Consider the following 16,782-nt stretch of genomic DNA (forward strand, 5'->3'; position numbering starts at 1 on the left):
CCTTTTTTTTTTTCCCCAGAATAACAAAACAAAAAACCAAAAAACAAGAGAGAAGTGGAGGGCAGGAAGAGAGAAAAATAACTGCGCCTGCGCCCATGGATTAGTGATGATTTCGAGATTATAAAATCATAAGCTTCGTTCCCTCTTCCCTCCATTCCCTCATCACTTCTTTCTCAAACAACTCTCTCTCTCTCCAATTCGTTCTCAAACAATGGAGTCCGAAGCTTTCGTGTGGCTACAGACCTGGTTCTGCGTCTTCTTTTTCTCTTTCGCCTTCTGTTTCTCTGTCTTTTCTCTCTTGCTTTTCTTTTTGAGAGTTAAGCTATGGTGCGACTGCGACGTTTGCCATAATTTTCTAACGTCGAGCTGGTCGATCCAATTCGACAATCTCTGCGATTGGTATACACACCTTCTTAAAGAATCGCCGAGTCAAACAATCCACATCCATGTCCTCGGCAACACCATCACCGCAAACCCAGACAACGTGGAGTACATGTTGAAGACGAATTTCGATAATTACCCAAAAGGAAAGCCCTTTTCCACTATCCTCAGTGATCTATTGGGTCGAGGAATCTTCAATGTCGACGGCGATTCATGGAGGTTCCAGAGGAAAATGGCGAGTCTTGAACTCGGAAGCCTCTCTATACGATCTTACGCTTCGGAGATTATCTCTACAGAGATCCAACATCGTCTTCTACCTCTTCTCTCATCGGCCGTACAAAAGGGTAGAGTTTTGGATCTCCAGGACATGTTCCGCCGATTCGCCTTCGATAGCATTTGCAAATTCTCATTCGGGATTGATCCTGGATGCTTGGAATTGTCTTTGCCTATATCAGAATTCGCCGTAGCCTTTGATTTAGCATCGAAATTGTCGGCACAGAGAGCATTGTCGCCGTCGCCGTTGATCTGGAAGATCAAGCGGTTTTTGAATTTGGGTACAGAGAAGAAATTGAAGGAGACCATCAGATTGGTGAATCTATTGGCCAATGAGGTGATCAGACAGAGAAGGAAGATGGAGTTTGCGAACCATCAGGACCTATTATCCCGATTCATGGGATCGGTCAACGATGATACTTACCTGAGAGATATCGTCATAAGCTTCCTTTTAGCTGGTCGCGACACGGTGGCATCGGCGTTGACCAGCCTTTTCTGGTTATTAACGAAGCACCCGGAGGTGGAGGAAGCGATACGGAACGAGTCGGACCGGATTATGGGGTCGGACCAGGAGGAACAAGCCAGTTTCGAACAGATGAGGGAGATGCCTTACCTGCACGCGGCGGTTTATGAGACCATGAGGCTTTATCCGCCGGTGCAGTTCGATTCCAAGTTTGCCCAGGAGGATGACGTGTTACCGGATGGGACGGTGGTGAGGAAGGGGACAAGGGTGACGTATCACCCTTACGCTATGGGGAGGATGGAGAAGGTATGGGGATTAGACTGTTTGGAATTTAAGCCGGAGAGATGGCTCAAGAACGGAGTGTTTACACCTGAAAGCCCCTTCAAGTACCCGGTTTTTCAGGGTGGGCTTAGGGTGTGTTTGGGTAAAGAGATGGCGTTGATGGAGGTGAAGAGCGTGGCCCTGGCCCTGGTTCGACGGTTCCAACTGAAAGTGGCGGAGCCCAGTTTGTCACCGAGGTTCTCTCCGGGGCTCACCGCTACGGTGAGTGGTGGGCTCCCCGTTGTGATTAGAGAGAGGAAGAGCAGTGGCTAAGCTGATTGGTTTACGAACTATGAACAGACCAGCTCCGAGAGTCCGGCGAAGCTCCTACGCTACCAGTTCATGCAAGGGAGAAATGTGGTGTATATTAGCAGGGGCTGAAGCAGAGGCTAACGTGCGCTCTCCCACCTTGTGTACTACAGTACTACCCGTTTTTTAAAGACCGAAAAACCCATGGAACTGTGGGTGACAAGAATGGCGCAGATCACGAGTGAAGGGAAGGATCTGTCACGGATGGGCTCGTGATGGTTCAGAAACGTGCAATCGCCTCAAACGCAAAATGGCGAGTGTGTCTCTGAATCACCGCAGTCACAGTCACAGTCATAGAGGGTATTTATGGGATGGGAAACCTAATTGTATGGGTTAAAATTTCAGGAAGTTCTCTTCATATATCAAATTTTATATCCCAATTAAAGTTTGTGCAAAATATATCTTTCAAAATTGACGATTACGTTAATTTCACTTAATCTGAATGATATTTGGGAACATGAAATGGTTCTGCACTGATCGATTATTGTCTACTGCGGATACAGTGAGCATTCGATGGCCTGAACGACATCGGGGCGTGCTGAATGATATTTGGGAACATAAAATGGTTCTGCATTGAGCGATTATTCTGCCATGGCTGCGACGATGCGACGAACATCCGATGGTCGGAACGACATCGGGGCATCTCTGTTTTCACTTATGCACTTTTCCCTTGGCGAGAATGAAGAGTGAGGAGGGTTCTAAGTATCGATATTGAATCCTTTAGATCGTATCAATATTGATTGAGATTAATTTAAATTAGATATTGATGTTGGATCAAAGGTAAAATCATCATTTTTTTAAGAAGGATGGTTGGGGATAGAAACGACCAATCTAGTCTAGATCAATAGAGACCCTAATGAGGATTTTTTTTGGTACAAGAGGATTTAGAATCCGGAGAAAGAGATAAGGAAAAGAAGATGATCCAAGGAGAGGAAATTTTAAAAGGTTGATATTTAACTACACGGAACGAAAATGATACATAATGCTCATATACTTGGAAGCCTTTTCTTTTAAATGTACCGGTGTCAATTTACTCATCGAGTCGGAACACTTTTGGTCCCCCTTACTTTAAGATCCTTCATCATAATTGATTTTTTTATGTAATTGATCTTCATAGGCTATGCCTGATCTCAATTATCAGCGATTGATTAGATACTACCCTTTAATTGAGCTTTAAACGAACCGAATATTGTTCAATCCAAACTTGAGCCTAACACATTTAATAAACGAACCAAACCAATCTCAGGTTTTCTCCACTAGACTACCTGATGTAGGCCTAGAATTGACAACCATACTTAGGTGGTCCAAGTCCATCATCACTTACTGGGACAAAGCAACGTATGGAAAAAAATGAGGAACCAAAACAGGCGAGTTCTTTCTCCGTCTCTATCTCTCACATCATGTATTATATAATATCGGTGGTTGAAGTTAAAGTGTCTCACTCCATTTAACACATCTAGATACCATCGAAGCCGTCTCTATAGACAGATGGAAAAATTGAAAGATGAAACCTCCAAGAACCACCTATTTCCTTCTAGTTTTTCCCTTTTATTTGACTCACCAGACCTAACAAAAAATCTTTCCATCCAATCACCTTTATTGTGGTTGGACGTAGGCTGTCAATAATCGGTCACTCTCGTTTGGTTTGGGTCTGGTTTAACCGGTCCTACTAGTATATATAGAACAGTATATCTCTTTCAGAATATATATAAGTAATATCCGTCCCATGGGCCCTCCACAATAAAGCTCTTCATATCGAAAAGCTAAAAAATCAGATTCCAGGCCCTCTATTCCTACACTATTTCAGAGTTTTACAGCACAACATATATGGAATCAATGGATAACACATTGGAATTTTTGTACGCTAACAAAATTTGATTATGGGTATAGCATTCGGTCAGTCCCGATCGGGTAATCGTCAAACCATTCTCTTTCACCAAGAATGTCTGATTATTAATCGATCGATGCTTGAATCCAACATATTTAATAATTGGTCAGATCAATATTGGGTTTTAATTGATCAGTTCATGTTGGATCTATTGATGCGGATTTTTTCTTTTTTTATTTGTTGGTAAAAGATAATTTATAACACTTAAACCTCTTCTCATGTATGAAGTTTCTTAAACAGCATCAAAAGTGCTAACAAATAAATGCACTTAACAAGTTGATCAGCTAAAAACTGCAGGACCACACTTTCTTTCTTCTTTTTTTCAGGTTTTCTCTGTGGTTGGCCGTTTGAAACAATTTAAGCACACCTATTCTAATTAATTAATGGGAGAGGGCTTCCTACACCAGTACAAAAGCCAATTGGAGCAGTCATAAAAGCATCAATAGGGGTGACGGGCCACCCTGCCTTTTAGGCTCCTTTTTTCATAATTATATCCCTTCAAGTTCTCAAATTACCAAAAAATAAAAAGCGTACTTGAGAGGAAACCTAGCTAGAAATGCTTCTGGGACTTAAATGCTAGTTTTATTTAGTATGGAGGGTAGGTATCATATATATACTAATGGCCGAGGTGGTCCCCTTAAAAAGGAATTTGAAGTAGCCACAATGAGGGGTGTCATATTATGGCCTGCACCGGTAGGCCTGATCGACACCGATTGATTAAAGCCTGATATTGCACTGGTAGGCCCAATCGAAACCGACTGATTAAAGCCTGATACTAGATCGATGGGTTAGTAAATGGCCCAGTGCTGAGCCTAGCTTGATTATGTACCGGTCGTTCTCACTGTTTGGGATGATATTTTTCCACAAATGGTAAGTAACTACAATGGGAGCCAACTGATTAAAGCCTGAAATTGAGGGTGGAACCCTAACTTTTTTTTCAAAAATGTACCTTTTGTGGTGCTGGGGATGATTTTTTTTCCACAAGCGGTAACATTATCATTCCCAACAAGAACAATTATCACCCAAAAAAATCAATGGATACCAAAAGAACCTTTGGATTAGTCAAATTTAAGGTTGTGTGGTTCATTTCAATCCTACTTTGCACCATATACCAACAGAGAATAAGTGATTCAACAGATAAAAAGGCATGCAGTCTACGCCAAACCGCCCCACCTCCCCACTCTCTGAAGTGAAAAAATCTCACCCCTATTGATGCCCTACGTTCTCTCCTTAACCCGTGCTTACACAGGGGCCATGCAGCTTGACAGTGATCTTCTGCCCTAAAAAGAATACAACTAAAGGTTGATATCTCTAGTATCTCTCAGGTCCACTAACATGTACCTGAAGGCTGCAAATGAGTAAATGGCCATAGTCAATAACAGTTCACACAAGAGAATATTACCGAATGAAACCTTCATAATGCTCAAATTACCGAAAACTACAACAAACTTATTGAAAAAAAATGTGATTCTAAGACATAATGTATCTATTCTGACAATCTGATGAAATGTAACTCTTTGGACCAATCCTGTGCCAAATTTCAGAATCCAATTCAATCAAATCACATCTCTTGCATTGACATGCATCCCATATATGTCCATGTACACCATAGTCCACTGTTGTACACTTCCTCATGACCCCTGAATTTTCAATATGGAAAGATTGGAAGATGCTTATTGGGGAAAGATAACTCTTCATTCTAATCTCTGCTCTCCTTTTGGATACAGTACGGCAAAAATTTGATGCTCTCTCTCCCAAGTAATACACTTGAGCTATAAACCATCTCATTAACAACCTTCACATTATACAACTTGAAATTCTAAATTTTCAAACCCCAAGGGAACTCTAAAAACTACAATCATGTTAGTGTACCCACTACTGGAGGCAACGGATCTCTAAAAGGCTTCAACAGTTGAACCGAGATCATAAAAAGGTGTAGCCAATCATAACTCTGCGTACTTGTATAATCGAAGAAACTTTTATGATCCTCGAGAAATTAACCTGCAATATGAGAACCACCACCACCAAGACTTCCAGAGACCAGCAATGGATTGGGCTCTAACATCAGAAACCAGTTTTGTTCATTGACTTCACCAAAACTTTGTCGGGGCTCAACAATGCAGCCGGAATTGGCGACCATGGAGGTTCTTTAACTTTGTTAGCTCCTTCCTCCTCTTTCTAGCCTCAGCAGCAGCAGAAGCATCTGCCATTTTCTTGTTCGGGTACACAACAGCTCCCTGCAACTTTTCAGGCAAAGGACTAGCAATATAACTGGCTGCGGAAGAAACAGCCTCCACTTGGAATACAGAATCTGTTAGGGACTCATCCTCACACTTCACAGTAAAAGTGGGTTTGACTGATCTAAGGGGCACAGGAGTAAGGACCACTCCTTGAGGGTGAGGTCCTATGAGTTCTGTTGGGAACCCAATTGATGACTCAGGATGAGTGTTTGTGGTGTTGGTGTTTGCTTCTGTAGACGAAACAGCATCTGCTTTTAACTCTTTCGGCGAAGACTGGTGATAATTACCTACATCTCCCATTGCCTTTGAAGAAGATCCCTCATCAAGTTGGTTGTCAATGGAGTTCTCATCTTGCTTTTCCTTCAAGCCACAGGAATCCAGGGGTTGTGAATGGAGTTGGTTCCCATGGTCAGGAAAAGGGAGGAACCACGGGCAAGGTATTATATAGAAGGGGGCTCTTGGCCCACTAATACTAGGGAGGTTTCCTCGTTCATTTGATGAACCCGGCTCATAGTTAAATGGCATGAGATCTTTTTGTATGCTTGCATTTTCAGGAACAACTGGCATTTGCATGGGGTTTAAAGGATGAATGATGGGAGGCCAAATAAAGGGTGGAAACAATGGTGGTCTGTTGTATACTAGCAATGGCAGTTCTGTAGATGAAGATGTCGATACATCGCCTTGGATAGAAGAAGTTTCTTCAGGAGTTTCCTTAACCTCAGCCATTATTGTCTTGACCATCTGCAACAAAATAGGGACCACCATCAGATAAAGTGAAAATGTGCCTCAACTGCTGGCATATAGAAGTCTCACCCACCTGTGCTTTTAATTGTTCGTTTTTGTCCTTCAGTGACTGATATTCTTTCATGATCAACTCCTTTTCCTTCTCGCAGTAAATGTGCCACCAAAATGTGAATGGGTTCAGTAAACGATCATGACGTTAACATAAGAAAGGATTTCAAGGAGAATTTCCATTCAGATTAAGAAAAAAGAGGGTAGAGCATAGCTCTAAAAACCTGGTGCAGAAAATAAGAATAATTTGGATACCGTTCCCACTTGTGTATTCCTTTAAATTCATAACAGAAACACTTTTAATAAAGATAAACCACAAATTCACAGAGAAAATAACATACCTGTTTCATATTTTCATTATCCCATGTTAGATCTGCTGCTTTTCGGGTTAACTCCTCGCAGAAGGCCTGAGCTCAAAGCAAGAAAACAACAACAATGACAAGAGAAGGAACACAATATATAAACTTCATAAAATAAATAAACCAAACAATAAAGTGAACCATATATTATGCACCAGGTATTTGACATGACAAACTTAAATCAAAAGAATGCTAAACTATTAACTGTACATTAGTTCCAACTTAAAAAATTCTACCGTTTTCATCACTACAACTTCCATGGTTACTTAGAGTTCATATACCCAAAAAAAAGAAAAAAGAAAACAAATAAGTAGTCCTAATCAACTCAAGTAAGCCTCGTCTCAGCTAAATGGCGTTCAGCTCCCCCCCCCCACCTCTCAAAAGGTTTGGCTATAGGTTTTTATGATGCCGGCTGTCATCCTGACACTCAAACCCCCCCTCCTTTTCCAGGCTTGGGACCAGCAAGGACGCTAGCTACAAGCTAGAAATGCTTTTATACTGAAGGTCAAACTAATGCTTTAAAGGAACGTAGAAAGTGTTCAGGTAATCAAACACAGGACCCGAACAACCACACACTTATCCGCAAAGATTTGACAAAGAAACAGCCAGTCCAACCCATGGAACATTCCCGTCGCTCAAAGCATCATCTGAACAGCAGGTCACCAAGTTTGAACAACATCTTAATCTATTGCTAATCAATTTTAAGTTCAAAATTTAGGATTGAGGATAATGGTAGACTTGTCAATGCAGGCAGGGAAGATCTTTGGTTGAGCATGAAGCCAGAAGTGATCAAGAACTCTCTAATCATTTGACTTGGGTGTGGCAGGGAAATCAAATTTATTTCCTATGTAATTTTGTGATTTTATTAAAATTCGCAATCAGTATTGTTTGGAGGTTGTGAATCTCAATCTTTTCTAATTTCTATTTTGAAGTTCAATGTTTATCATGATTAAAGATTCACAGTTCAGAAAATTAGAGGTTTGTTTGTAAGCTAAACACCCCGGAAATGGTTAGGAGGACATTCTGAAGAACCGAACATTGAATGCCAGGCCAGGGCATGTGAAAGTCTATTCCATTTGTACAAACAGAGTCACGCAGTATATCTTCTGTTACCAAGTGGCCACCAAATGTTGTGTTCATAATTTAAATGGGCCAAGCAAATTCCTGCCCAAATTAAAACACCAGTGTCAAGGCAACTGCAACTCCTGATGGCTTGTTTCCAGCAGCTGCAGGACCAGGAAGTCAGAACACATTGACAAGTCTTTGAAAACTGGCTGGCTTTAAAGGTCTGTAACACTCCAAGGGCCAGAGATCCTTCAAAATCTATTGACTGGTTGACATACTGCTCTGTTGGAACCATCAAAGCATTCAGATCCTTCGAACAGTACAAGCTGTGGAGCAGATAGATATTTTGTTTCTTTATACTCTTAGACCAAGCAATAGAGATGATTCAAACACAAAAACACCCACAAACCCCCATGTCAAAACCTTAACATCAGACAGCTGATTCTTGTTGTGTTAAAACTATAAAGCGTCAGTTAATTTTAGAGGCTATCAATTACTTAAAGCATCAGATCGGTGGGACAATTGGACTGCCAAGGGCCAGGCCAGGATGGTCCGACATCTGGTCCAGTTTTGAAAATGTTGCCTCGTAGCATTTTTATTTGACCTACCAAGTTCTACCCTAAGGGCAAGTACCATAACACAACATCATTCTCTGGCCAATCCAACATTCTGCAAGGACAACTCCATCACTTGGCAAAGTTCTGCAGCCCATTACTCAGTTTCATTGGATAAAAGCACAAATGATAACCCTATAAATTAGTTTTTCTCCATCTCAAACCTTGTTTCTGACTCCCAACCACCCCACCACCACCTCCAACCACCCCCCCCCCCAAAAAAAAAAAAAAAAAAATAAATAAATAAAAATGAAAGAAAGAAAGAAGTTTATGGAGGGGTTTAAGAAAAGAACTTTGTTTGAGGGAGTAAATTCCTCACTTGCTGAATTATGTTAGCTCATGACCCCCTTGATTCCAGCTGGGGGAACTAAGCCAGAAAATTTTCGGTAGCTTCTAATCCAATCGTTCACAATATGCTTGGAAATTCATGTTCTCCCAATGTAGTTCCTCTCCTATTTATTTGTATGGACTTTTTCCATCATTTACTACATCAACAAGGGTAATTTATGCAAATTGCATACATACAGGATATTAAACAGATCAAAATTGGACTGGATATGAATAACTCCATCTCCAGTCTGTTAAGAATCTGGATCGGAAACAAGAATATGTCAGATACGTATGCAGTCAAGGACTCCATATCCTTATCCAGTTAGTAAGTCAGATAAAATGCTACAGACACTAATATATCTGTCTAATGGCCAATCACCTTATGTGACATCTTGATATTTTTACTTCACGAAAACATTGCAATGCCTTTAAACTCCTTCCACATAATATAGGATAATGAGGTTATTAATATAAAATAATGAGGGTATTGTTTATAAGTGATCAAATATTACAAGTTTTAATGTGTACATCATATCTTAAACAAATATCTCTTTTTTGGGTAAAAAGAGTCAAGTCATACATGCGATATGTAAAGAATAACTGAATGGAACCTAATCGGATGGGTATACCTAAATCCATGTCCATCCTATTATTGATCAGAAGTGGGATTAACATATCATTCGGATTAAAATCTGGTCCATTGACGGAATTGATACACACTGGTAGCGCAGGGAGAACCGGATACAGCAAGCTGAGGAATAATGGATTCAAAGACTAAAGAAAAAAATAAAAAATAAAAAAAGTATCAGTGAAAGCAACAGCAGCAGTGGAGGGTCTGAATGAGCTTTGCCCATTTAGAAGGGTCCATATAACAGTTGCAAATAGGTTCCTCAACAAAACCACCCAAACATATTGATGCAGCTACTTTACTATACATCACTGTAACATATATTCACATAATATAATTCAGGGAATAAGGTACACAAAAGTACAGAGGGCAGGCCGCGGTGCAATGGTAAGGTTGCTCCATTGCAACCTACTTGTTGCATGTTCAAGTCATGAAACAGCCTTTTCGAGAACCGGGGGTAAGGCTGCTTACTTTATGATCCTCCCTAGACCCCATAGTGGCGAGAGCTAGTGAACTGGGTACACCCTTTTTATAAGGTGTGCAAAAGTGTTAGCCAAAAATAAAAGAGAATAGTAGTTTCCAAAAACCAAGAATGTTGGGGCGGAATGTTGGGTTGATAGAAACGTAATATAGATAAACTGAGTGTAACAAAGATGAGGATGTTGAGATAGATGCGCGGAAAAACTAGGAGAGATAGAGTAAGGAATGATCGGGTTAGAGCTGATTTGGGAGTTGTCTCGATTCAGGACAAGCTCCGAGAATGTCATTTATGGTGGTATGACCATGTTCAACGGAAGCTTTGAGATGCCCCAGTAAGGAAGCGTGATCAGATACAAATGGGATGAGCTAAAAGAGATAGAGGTAGGCACAAAAAAAACTAGGGTTTCCGGCTTTAATGAGATTGATACTCAGCATGGACTATTTCTCCCTGAAGTGTTTAAGAGACCCTATTGTCCTACCTTTGAGGCTAGTTTGAGCTCCATCTGAGGTGGCCAAAGGCGACTACTTTTGGTTAATCTAAAGTTGCTATGCTGGAAATTCTACTGTAACTTCAGTTCTGATTATCTGTTTTGAGAAATAATTTCAGGGTTTCCTATTATCAACCTTACCTACCGGTAGTATCCATTTGAAGGTGTTCTGACTTCTGACCTAAGAATCAGAGAGTGTACATAGTTTCTAATTCTGGCAGCAAGCTGCCATACACATTACGTCTGCTGTGTGCACCAATCTGACCCTTAGATTGTGTTTAGATTATGAGGGCCTTATTATCAGTGTCTATCCCGATTGTTGACCCAGTTTCTAGTCCTATCACAACCCTTGTTACTGCTGTTGCTGATTAGTGGACTTAGGCCCATCAGTTTCTCAAGAAGTATACATCTGGCCGGTGGATTAAACTAAAACTTTGCAGCATTGTTTTATATATAATTCTAAGTCTGCAAAAGTTGGTCAGGTTTTTCTAATTTTGTCACTTTTGTGGACAGTCACTCTCAAATGACATGGTTCTATCTTTTAAACGATCATTCTAATTTATTTGTCTTTAAACAATTTTTGGAATAAAAGTTCAATTTGGTTTGGTGTTTGTACACAAAATTTGACCTCTGCGAGATAGCGTGAGGAATGACCAGGTAAGAGCTGACTAGGGAGTTGCTCCAACTCAGGATAAGCTCAGAAGAATGTCGACTAAGATGGCTTGGACATGTTTGGATGCTCCAATACGGAGGAGTGATCAGATTCAAATGGATAGAGCTAAAAGGGCTCGGGATATGCTGAAAACGACCACTGATGATTTGGTAAGGAGAGACATGCAAAAGCTACTTAGACCCTAGTATGGCATCTAACAAAGATGCTTGGAAGACAAAGATCCGAGTTGTAGATCGTCCGTAAGTGGAATGTCCCAAAGGTGTTGCGGTGCTTTGTTTCTTCCCTCTCCTTTCTTTCTCTCCCTTTTCTCCTTTATTTACTCTTCTTTTTTTTTTTTTTTCCTTTGTTCTGACTTGGAACCATGTAGTCGACCCCACTTAGTTGGGATAAGTCTGAGGTGTGTTGTTGTTGTGTTGATACAAAATTCGAGCTCTGATAATGCCTTAGAAATTATTCAATCTGAAATTTCATATTTTTTGTTCTAAGAATGACATTATCCATTGAATTAGTTGTTGTTGTTCCTATACACATTAACATAATGGTGTGGCAAAAGGAAAAAACCAACATTTGTTAGAGATTGATAAATAATTTATGTTTGATATCAATGCTCTAACCTTGTCACTCGTCAATATTTTATCAGTGTTGATGTCACATTTTTTTTTAAATCCGAACCTTGGTTATGTTGTTACTGACTTAAGATATGCCTCTCCTAGTCCTCCTCCTATTCCACAGTTAATTCCTCTTATAGACCCTGCTTCTAGGTCCAAAGGAGTACCATTACAAGTATACATGCACTGTCCTAAGCCATCACCGCCATCTGCGCCACTCCTCTTTCACTGCCTTCCTTACAGTCAGACTCTTTTGTTTCATCCCGCACGTAAGAAGAGTGGGAAAAAAAAAATCCTAATGCATTGATAATAAGGAAGCTATACCCATAACTCACTACATACTACCAACTAGACCCTTAGAATAATGGTAACACCTAATAACACTAAACACGTCACATGGATGACAAGTGCATCGCGGTCTATGATAGCCACGGGTAACAATTTGATTGCAGTTGTTGTTATTTGTATGATATTGCAAGACTTCTATCATCAAACAAACACATGAGCTCACACTAGTGGAAAATATTTGCACTATATGATTTCTATAACTAAAATTATCAAAAAAAGTCCATGAAACCCTAAACAAAGGAAAACAGATAAGATATGATTGGAATTGCCTCAAAATATGCACATTTCCCATCCTGATATGAAAATAAAGAGAACTGAGCGGTAAATAGCCTCCAACCAATGCAGAAAGCAATTATTGATTCTTGAAAGGCCCATCAGAATATATATATATATATATATGCAAACACACACACACACAAATGTAGAGAAACTGAACATACAAAGCAATCTGATATTAGCAAATATGTGAAAAAGAAAGTTTTAAAAAGGTCACTTAGTCTTAAACGAACATATCTGATGGTTCTGACCTGTCTACGGCGAATTGTCTGCCTAGCAGATTCTCTATTTGCTAAAATCCTGCGTAGTCTCCGTGCTTCCTTCTCAGCCTGCAAGGGCAAAACTTCAGTAGAAAATAATAGGAAATTAAGAAAATTAAGTACAAGACTTTGGAAAACTTAAGTACCTCAGTCAAATTTTGCTTTGACCTGCCACTACCAAATGACACATAACTTGTGGGACACGGAGGTTGACCAGTTGATTTGGATTCCTGTTCAACCTTTACTGTATTCATTACTACAGCTTTACATGCCCTTCTACGCTTGCTCTGACCCACCATTAATCCCTCCTGCTATAAAGAACACATTTTTTAAATCCTGCACATGATAGTGCCGCCTAATATGATTGAAAATCTGAATCTATCAATTTACAGTGTAACTTCTTGGCAAACTACATTCAAGAAACCAATTATAATCTACGGATGGCAATGGGGAGGTGGGTTACCTGCGTCACCCACATGAAAGGCCAAATTGTGCTTTGGATCAACATCATGGTTGACTTTCATGAACTGCAGTGGATTCAGGTTATGCCAATGCATGGTGCTATTTACTCATTTAATTGGGCCTCTTTTTTCTTTCCTTTTTTGAGAAAGGGTGAGGGGTGGAAGGGGTTGTCATATTCTTAAAGAGCAACCCAGTGCATGAGGCTCCCGGTACTGCAAGGTCTGGGAGGGGCAAGTTGTACGCAGCCTTCCCCCCTGCTTCGCAGAAGAGGCTGTTTCCAAGTTTTGGGGGTTGTCATATTCTTCTATCCATTAATTCAAAAAACTCAAATTGGTGGGATTCATGTATAAATGGTTCAGCTAAAGATTGAAAAAGGACTTTATGCTAAACACCAACCTGACAGAACACTATCGTTATTAGGACATGGTGCTGGCAACACAGCAGTGTCAAAAATTTCAGAGGGGTGAAGAACATAGCAGGCTTCTACCAACAAAAAGAGAACATAGCAGGCTTGGCATCATTACATGAGCTTAGTCAAATGACTGTAGTTAATTCTATGTAATTCACATATTTTAAGATTTGTTTACTGGGGAGAGGAGTGGAGTTAAATTCATCAAAACTGACTCCCAGAAACACATGAAGCAAGCAAAGATGGTAAAAATAAGAAGGTGACAAGTAATCAGGATCCTTCTCCAGTTTGCAAGGCCTGGCTCTTTCGGTGTTGCTTCATAAACTTGCATACAGATGAATGCAGCCACAAAGATCTCTCTCTCTTCTTTTTCTACCTTACCGTGAATTCTTGCTCCCTCACCCATTTCCGAGGAAATTTCCAAAATAAAGTTCCTAAAGTAAAAAATCGATCTTTCCAGATTTTGGTCTCTCTTTCATCCGCTTTACAATACTACCTAGAGTTCATTGGAGTCTTTTTTTTTTATCCCCACTCTTTAACCAGGATCATAACCAAAATCATCAGAAGTCTCAATTCAATAAGAGTGGTCTACTTCATATTTCACTTTTAACAACCGAATTGGTGTCAGTTCATATCGAAGTAACGACAAGTACCACATAATCGTTTGGTTCAAATAAGAGAGCATGTTCAAGGACAAGAGTATCAAAAAATTGTAAAGCAATAACTTCCATTTGAGTCAAAACACGGAATAAAGGGGAAGAAGAAAAAGCACACCAAATGCGTATTCCCCACCACCCACCCCCCCAAAAAAAAAAAAAAGAAAAAAAAAATCCAAAAGTATCAACTTTGGAATACAAATCCCTACATTTCTACATCTTGAGGAGAACAGAAGCACATCTACACACCCAGCAAGCACTGAATTCCCTAACCCCAAACTATGAATGCCGAGCTTTGATAGTTCAAACTTCGATCTTGAACACTTACAATCTCTCCAAAATCCGGAATTTAAATTCTATCAAGTGCAAAAAAATGATTCAGAAACTGAACAGAACTAAAGAAGAAAAAGGGACTAGCAAAAACAAAAAAATTGAAACAAGCCAACCTTGGAAAGATCCAAAGATCTTAGCTTGGAGCTCTGAATTTCTGATCTCCCCCAGTCACTTGCTGGAGAACCATTCTTAGATCTCTTCCGCGACCTCCTCCCTTTGTTCCCCCATTTCCCGCCGGAGTCATCATTAGGGTTTTCTCTCTCTAGCAGTGCTAACTGAGCAAAATCCGCCAGAGCTCTGGCGGCGTCGAGCTCGATCTTCACCATCCGATCCGTGCCACATTTGGAGTTATCACCAGAAAGCACACCAGTCGACGACGAAGAGCACGCACCAGAACATCTTTCTCCGGTGGCGGTGGAGTTTTCCGCCGGAGACGAAACCCTACCTCCTCCTCTGCTCTTTCCTTCCTCAACAGCCATTGACTTGACACAGAAAGGGAACGAGAATGAGAACTTGGAGTCAAACCATGGACAGAGACCAAAGGAAATTGAATTGAATTATTGAAGCAGCTCCGCCTCCGACATCAGACTCAATTTCCTCTAAGGTAGGGTGACTTAGTAAAGCTATGGAGTGAAAGAAGGAAGAAAAGAAAGAGAGAAGACGGTCATATAACATACAAGAGTGCCACGTGTCAGCCAGGTCATACTTGAGCCTCTGGGCTTCTCGTTCGACGCACCACCACTCGCCACGTTTTGGATTCAGTCGACGTGGAGGGGAAACGGAGCGGCAAGAGAATGACAAGTGTTCTGTTGGATAGAGTATCAGAGTATGGTGAGCATGCAGTAGGGGAGGCTAAATGTTGGGTGGTTGAGTGGTTCTTGGGACCGTCCGGTCCTTGGGTCAATAGTGAATGACACGAGCGATGGCGTCAATTGTCGAGTGTGTGGCGCGGCACCGACGTGGCAGCAGGAGAGCCAGGAAGGAGAAGAGAAGCAGCTAAAAGGCGAGAGATCTTCTCTTTTCACACTTCTCAGATCTAATCTCCTCCTGCCAACAGCAGAGCCAGGGATGCGGCGTTGCCGCATTGCCGCAGAGATCAGATAATAATAATAAAATTTACCTTCTTTAGTAGGAAAAGGGCATCTAGGTGGCATCTGTGGTCCATTCACATTTGACACCTCGATATGTAACAGCGAGGCAGATGTGGTAGATATGTGATGATAAGGATGATATAAGATTGCTTGTGTAGAACATGCGCAGCCGCTTTGGGTTGGGAACTCAGGACGGACCCGTCCTTCTTCGACCTCTTTCAAGTTTCCAACACTCAGACATACCCTAATGTCAGACGACTCTGAGTCTGAAGTTACACATGTGCTGACTGTGGAGTACTGTGGACTGTGAGAGGGAGTCTAACTGATTGGTCAATACAGAATCTACAGGTCCAGTCTTCACCTTACGGCTCGCACCAGCCGGTGAGTCCTCTGATTAACCCCCGTCCTAGTACGGACGCTGTGGTAACGCGGCAGATCTAAGTCACCCAAACTTTGTCCAACGACCCAAAGCGGTTGGAATCATGGTTTGAGAAATCGGATCAGACTGGATTGTTCAGAAACATTTGGATCAGATTGGTATCAATCTTAACTGATCTTGATTCTTGATCGATGTCATATTGATGGATGAATACAAAATCACAGATAAGGGATAAAATGGTTAAAATGATTTTAAACATAAAATCAGGGGTATTTCTGTCCGATCAATAGTGATCCGAGTTCTCAAACCATGATGGTTGGAGTGGTTTTTCCGTACCAGCTAAGCTGGGCTAGGTTGGGCTTAATCCAGCAGAATTGGGCCTGGAGTCTGACATCAGGTTAAGTTGGGCTGGCCTGGGTAGAAATCCTCTGAAATTCGCATCGGTGCAATTCCGTGCAATTCTACCCCAGGCGATTGACACGTGTCCCTGGGGTATATCCACGGTTCAGATTTAATCCCCACAAACCACTGAACAAACCCTTTTCAAACCAAACCAGTGGAGACCAAACTGAAACAAACCGGTTCGGTTCATTATTTCAAATAAAAATGTGACCTCTGCAAGCAAAAGCTCTCTCCGCCTCTTTCTCTCTCGACTC

At 41.0% G+C, this 16,782-nt stretch overlaps 2 protein-coding genes across 3 annotated transcripts; one reads left to right on the forward strand and one right to left on the reverse strand.

Moving 5' to 3' along the window:
* The first annotated feature begins 67 nt into the window (after positions 1-67).
* LOC122083794 (cytochrome P450 94C1-like) lies at positions 68-2,158 on the forward strand. The gene has a single exon (XM_042651688.1). It carries the CDS (start codon positions 212-214, stop codon positions 1,709-1,711), a length of 1,500 nt encoding a protein of 499 aa, XP_042507622.1. The 5' UTR covers positions 68-211; the 3' UTR covers positions 1,712-2,158.
* A 2,875-nt stretch (positions 2,159-5,033) lies between these two features.
* LOC122084631 lies at positions 5,034-15,464 on the reverse strand. 2 transcript variants are annotated; one of them, XM_042653034.1, is made up of 6 exons: positions 14,770-15,464; positions 12,943-13,107; positions 12,788-12,865; positions 7,009-7,074; positions 6,693-6,758; positions 5,034-6,616 (listed from the first exon to the last, which is right to left on the reverse strand). In XM_042653034.1, the coding sequence occupies exons 1-6, from the start codon at positions 15,133-15,135 to the stop codon at positions 5,747-5,749; spliced, it is 1,611 nt and encodes a 536-aa protein (XP_042508968.1). In that variant the 5' UTR covers positions 15,136-15,464; the 3' UTR covers positions 5,034-5,746. The 2 variants fall into 2 exon arrangements, with proteins under 2 accessions (XP_042508968.1, XP_042508969.1); XM_042653035.1 differs by having other exon boundaries at positions 12,943-13,104; positions 14,770-15,462.
* Between the last annotated feature and the right edge of the window lie 1,318 nt (positions 15,465-16,782).

The sequence above is a fragment of the Macadamia integrifolia genome, chromosome 7 (genome assembly GCF_013358625.1).
Source record: "Macadamia integrifolia cultivar HAES 741 chromosome 7, SCU_Mint_v3, whole genome shotgun sequence".
NCBI classification, from domain to species: Eukaryota; Viridiplantae; Streptophyta; class Magnoliopsida; order Proteales; family Proteaceae; genus Macadamia; species Macadamia integrifolia.